At 40.9% G+C, this 6214-nt stretch overlaps 1 protein-coding gene across 1 annotated transcript in view; it reads right to left on the bottom strand.

Annotated features, from left to right (window-relative positions):
- Positions 1 to 5173: 5173 nt before the first annotated feature.
- Positions 5174 to 6214, bottom strand: part of GRPEL2 (GrpE like 2, mitochondrial) — a 21419-nt gene continuing 20378 nt past the window's right edge. The window contains exon 4 of the mRNA XM_018553047.1: positions 5174 to 5895. Coding sequence (XP_018408549.1) covers positions 5564 to 5895 — 332 coding nt within the window. The 3' untranslated portion in view covers positions 5174 to 5563. The remainder of the gene's footprint in view (positions 5896 to 6214) is intronic.

The raw sequence follows: 6214 nt of genomic DNA, 5'->3' as shown, positions 1-6214 counted from the left end.
ACCCGCCACCCACCCCAACCTGTATAACTGTCCCAGCACGCACTTTAAAAAATTCACTACACAGCCCCAAGAGCTGTATAGTAACATAATGCTTGCAATGGGAACGATGATTGGTCATCCATCCAACTTGAATGCGCAGACCAAATAGGAATCTTTTCTGAGCCGCCTTTTTCTTTTTGGGACAGCGTTGCAGAAGGAGGAATAGATCTTCACTGGTCTGCATGGTTATAAGGCCTTGCTGACCAATCACTGCACCCCCATTGCAAGCATTTTGCTGTTTTACAGCCTCTGGGGCAACGTAGTGAAGTTTCCAATTATACAGGCTGGCAGGGGCAACGGGTGAGAGTTATTAGAGATATGTGCAACCAGGGTGGTGAGTTAGTTGATTTTTGTAACCACAAGAATTAAAATAGTCCTTTGTATACTTAAAAAAAGAAAAAAATCAAGCAAATATTAAGAAAACTGTATATAAAGGGCCTTAACATTTGTGCTTTTTTTTGCACTTATAAAAAGGAAAGACAACTTCAAGCTTGAATAGAAAAAAAACATTTAATTTGATGAAACTCAAACATCTGAAAAATTGTGTCCCCTGAACAAAAGCAGATTTCATGCTCACTTACCCTTTTCCCAGAAGACCACCAACAGCACAATGACCATGTCACATGCCCCCAGGGACTCCTGGGGTTAAGCCCTTTACAAGAGGAGTTCCAGAATTCTAGGACTCTGCTTTTCAACAAACCGTGTATCTACATATACCAGCAGGGTCATCAGAATACCAGGAAAGGTACTGGTTATATACAGAAGTAGAGGAGTACAATAATAATAAAAACACAGTACTGCCATACAGTCTGCTTGTGAGATGTGAGAAAGGACTTCTTCATCCTGAGAGCATGAAATGTTCGTGTAGCCATCCCCTTTATATTTGTGCACCCCTTCAAAAACTTGAATTATTTTTAAACCTTATAAATGAAATCAACACACAAAATACAAAAAGTGTTATATCGATAAACTGGAAGACCTGGCATGCTTTCTTTTTTTAATTCAAGACCTTGAAAAACATTTACAACCATGAGGCTGCAGCCGGACTGCATTCGCGGGCCTCCTCAAGTGTCTCAAGGAACAGCTGCTCTTGTTGTCCTTAGTCACCAGATTCCACTTTCATTTTCCTATACCCCAATGGAGCCATGAAAGAAATAATCCAATTAGCTGAAGGGCAATGAGAGCAGGTATTCCTTCAGAGGCGCTCTGCTACCTTGCTGTCTAACACAGGAAGCCACCATGCGTTATTGTGGAGGTAGACACTGAAAAGCTAGACATACAAAGGCATAATATTCAAGTATGACCTACTCCCAGCATGCACCTGTAAAAAAAAAAAAAACTGTTGCCTAAAATAACATTTGCTATTTCATTATCATTCATTTAATCACATGCAAGTGTCCGGTCTTTTTTTTTTTTTATTATCTAGGAATGTATTCAAATATGGTGGGTTCAGTCGTGCGTGCCCGCTAGGGGGCGCGCGCGAGCAGAAAAAAATTGCCGTCTGGAGACGGCAACCCGCAGATGCTGCAGTGCCGTCCGTCCGTTTTTTTACTACGGGCGGACAGCAAGAGGTTAAATAAGATTCCATCCAAGATTACCAATTGGGGTGGAGGATGATTAAGAGCAGTGTGTATAATTAGTGCAATGTCAGATGGATACTTTTACTATTGTGTCAATATCCGAATGTTCTTTGTTACAAAGATGTTTGAGGGTCACAAATTTGGTCAGCACACCATTGCAGACACCTCAGACGAGCCAGTAACCTCCGACCCCGTTCTACGTTAGCAGTTCTACAGTCCTTGGAATACTGCAGATGAGCGGCTTTTCACAAGAGGCCCTAATTGAGGAGCCTTTCTATTTGCATGCCTGCCTGGAGATGGCATTTGCAATAGGCAGATGAAGAACAAGACACTTATAAACAGTACTCCACAGTCAGCTGACTCAGTGAAGATGCCTGAAGAACTGCAACAGCCACTGTAGGCTACTGCCTGGTTGAGAAAGGGCAACTGATGAGTTCAGTAGTGTGGGGTATACATGGGAAGGTTAGGATGAGGCAGTCAGCTGGCCCTAGCTTGATTAAGGGCCCATTTACAAATTGCATTAAGGCAGCTCCTTCACTTTGATTGGGCTCTTCATGCATTAGGTAACACACGTGCACTATTTTTGTCAAAAGCAGTGCTCCACAACACATAGGGGCACATGGCACAGAATAGTTCGGATGGAAATCTTTTATGTTGTGCAATACCATTTGAAAAAGTTGTTATTGTGCTGCTTTAAGTCATAAGTGTTACTAAATTTAGGTCATAGTTTACTACGTAGAATACGTTTTTGGCATGTTATTTTACAGATGCTGGCTGATAATATTTGCCAATGTATACAAACCCTTTATGTTGTTTTACAGAGGTGAAGGTTGAGTAGAAATCTGTAAACTCCATCATCGTACACAGCGAATTGTGAAATATCCTATTTTGCCATACCATGCGCATTAGATTGCCCATACAACACAGATCTTTCACTGAAAAAGATAGAGAAAGGCCCTCGCCACCAGATGCTATTTCTGCTCTGACTAGCCAGAGTAGGCCCCACCACAGTGAAAGGAACACTACTTCCTGTGGAGAATCAGAGATTGAACACCATTCTGGAAACACCCTGCATCAGCAATTCCAGTCCTTGTGTAAGCTCACTCAGCCTCCCAATTCTCGAACATCAACTGCCTGCATGGAAGCCATCTTGGCACAGTTATACAGGATATAATCCCTTACGAGCAGGTTCCAGTATTTTGGTGAACGATGAAGGTAGGAATAATGGCACAGATATTTTTGTAGTCAATATTTACCAGCAGTCCCATCCAGAAATGTAAACAGAAAACCGCTAAGCTTGGCTCAGGCTGCCGCTTCACAGCAAGGGGTTTCCTGCAATTGTTATACAGTGTAATACAGAATGAAAACATAAGCCTTGACCATTGTGGAAAATACATTTTCAGGGAGCATGGGTATATAAGCCATACTTGATGGTCAGGTCACTCTTATTAGATGGAAATGCTTTGTATGGGGAAAGTATCTGTGAAATTCCTGTTGGTGTATCAGTTAAGCAGCAGAAAAAAAACTTTAAATTGGTTGATAAAAAAGGGTAGTTATGAAAGCAGTACAGCCAGTCTCAAGTCTACATGTTTACATTACTTCATTATAATCCTAAAATTTATTTGAGCTTCCAATCAAAATTTGATTCATCAGCACTTTTGGATATGAATGAATGAGATGAAGATTAAGGTGTATAAAAGCAATGGGTTATTGATTCAGATATAGCCATATGTAAAGATCCCGCTAAATCAAAATCAGATTCATGACTTTTCAGAATATAAAAAGTACCCAAAGACATCAGACGTGATGCCAAATCCAAGTTTAAAAGAAAGGAAACAGCAGCGTCTCTGCGCATTTCAAATGATTAGTCTCAAGGGAGAAATGTAATGGCCGGGCCCGACAGTAACAAGTTTTCCCACTCAGTGCGGACAAACACTGCACACTTCTGGAAACATCCCAGATGTACGAGGGTGAAGTAATCCCCAATGGATGATCCTGCACAGGATGGAGGACTTTGATAGCTGAATTCATGGCAAATGGTGTGGAAGTATTTCTGATTGGGAGAGTTCAAGAGAATTTATCACACCAAACAAAATCTGCTTATATAAAAAGCAGTTTTATTTGCTTAACCCTTTGTTTAGTTGGCCAACGCAGGACTGGATCTACAGTATATATACACTGTATACTTTATTAATAAAAGCATTTTCTGGGAGTTGGCAAATGTAAAGCAGGTTTGCAATACCAAATCCATATAATAAAGTTAAGCTATACCCGCAATTTTTTTCCCAGTTGTGGATAGAATGGGAAAGATTAGAACACAGGTCAGTATTTACTGCTATCCAGGAGATTTTCCCATAACTTCTGTTCTGGGGACATTTTACCAGAGAGAAGTACAAGGGAAAGATTTCCCCTTCTTCCTGTCCTTGGAACAGTATCTACTAGACAAGTAGTACTACTCTTTCCCCACTCTATCCAAAACTAAATGAAAAATGTTTTGGCCTTACATCTCTAGGATGACAACATATGGGTTCTGCATTCAGTAGACCAGTGATGGCGAACCTTGGCCCTCCAGCTGTTTTGGAACTACAAGTCCCATGAGGCATTGCAAGGCTCTGACAGCCACTGACATAACTCCCAGAGGCAGATGCATGTTTGGATTTGTAGTTTTGGCACAGCTGGAGTGCCAAGGTTCGCCACCACTGCAGTAAACTGTCCACCAATAACTGGTCTGATCATAGAAATAACGAGGCGAGTCTATCCAAAACCAGATTCTTTGTTTTGGTTTGACACTGGCCGGTTTAACTACCCACTGGTTCTATAAGCACATGGGAATCCCAGTTTGATTGTCACCCCCCCAGGCAACCACAACTCTACTATTCATTCACAAATCTGTATTTTGGTTCATGCCAAACAACGGTGTAACCCAGGCAAAGAAGGCTAAGTCAAGCCAGATGTGAAAGGGCTCGTTTCTACCAGCACACATGGCTAACTGTGTTAGGTTGGTGTATGTTGCCATACAATGCACATTTAAAAGAACAGACTTGAAATGTTAACTGCAGGTCAATGCACCCAAATATAATATGCAGGACATTTTCAAAAACAGCCAAAACACAATAGTGAGCACAGACTCCACTGAAAAACAGGTTTCTGACAATACAGTCTGCTTGCATCGTAAAATGTAGCTAAAAAGGTATGACAACCCATCTGAAGGAAACAAGCCCTATGAAGATAGTTGGCAAATGAGCTAGCCAGTATCCATCCAGAACAAAATTTCCAGCTTCAGGAAGACTTAGGGAATGGAGACATAATGCCATTACATGTTCACTTGGTGGTCAATACATAGGGTACCCAGATTGACAACTGTATCAAAATCATTTAGTCAGTATGAGGACAAAAGGCAGCCTCTCTTTTTTTTTTAGCCATTTTGTTTGCCAAGACAAATTCTCTTGTTGGATATGGTGGTGCATCTCTGAAGAAGACAGATATACTTTTTCAAACAATAACAAAAAACACTTAAAATAAAAGTGTAAGTGTGTGTGTGCGTGCGTTTAAACTGACCACGAAAAAGAAAGCCAGTTTTTTTTGCTGTAGTAAATATCTCCATCCCCTAGGGATAGTATCACAAATAACATTCTATAGGATATACATAGAGTTTCAGTAATAGCATATATATTCATATATAACATTATTTCTGCCTTCTAAGCAATAGGCCAAAATAAATAAAAATGTGACACGGTCCTTCAATCCCAAAGATATTTGTAGCGCATGAGAAGATGACACTAAGGCACTCCACGAGAAAATGTAATCCCAAGGTGGTGAACCTTGAGAAGAGGCTTTACATTCTCTGGGATGACAGAGAATAACAGTCTATACTATAAACAAATTGCAATAAATAAGGGGGGCTTTTCAGAGGAACATAGAAGGGGATCTTCAGTCAGTATTTGTCACTCTTGCGTCTCCACCGCTATACTGACATGAGCATGACGAATGGTACGGCCATGCAGCTTGTACCCATCCTGTATTACAGTTGCTACACTTCCAAGTTTTCTTCCCTCAGAAGGAACATGACTGACAATTTCATGGTCATAAGGGTCGTAGTCACCTCCCACTGGTGTCATTTTCTGTAGTCCATGCTTAGTGAAAACACTCTGCAGTTTCCCATCAACCTTAGACAAGATATCAGACATGTCTTTCATTCCTTCCTTGGTGGCTTGGTCAACTGCTTCCTCCAGAATGTCAGCCACCTCCACCAAGTCACGGCAGAAGCTCTGGATGCCTAAAATAAACAAAAAAACAACATGATAAAGCACCAGATATCAATGTCACATGGGTGACATCAGGCAGGTGTAAAAGTGACAGAATTGACTCCCTTGCCACTGCTTTAGGCAAGACTTGCACACCAACCAAAATCTGAAGTAGGTGTTGGGAGAGTACATGTTTTAGGTGAATCAAATATTATTCAAATGATTGCTGACTGAAAACCTGTATAAAAAGCTGCTGCCAGGCTAATCTGTGCACTCGTAAACCTGACTGAAGCTTATCTTAATGTTACACTTAACAATTTACGCAAACCTTTTTTTTTTGTACCCCCCAGT

Source organism: Nanorana parkeri, unplaced genomic scaffold (genome assembly GCF_000935625.1).
Source record: "Nanorana parkeri isolate BGI_ZX_2015 unplaced genomic scaffold, ASM93562v1 scaffold107, whole genome shotgun sequence".
Lineage (NCBI taxonomy): Eukaryota > Metazoa > Chordata > Amphibia > Anura > Dicroglossidae > Nanorana > Nanorana parkeri.
The sequence above is the reverse complement of the archived record's forward strand: the minus strand, read 5'-3'. Positions and strand labels throughout refer to the sequence as shown.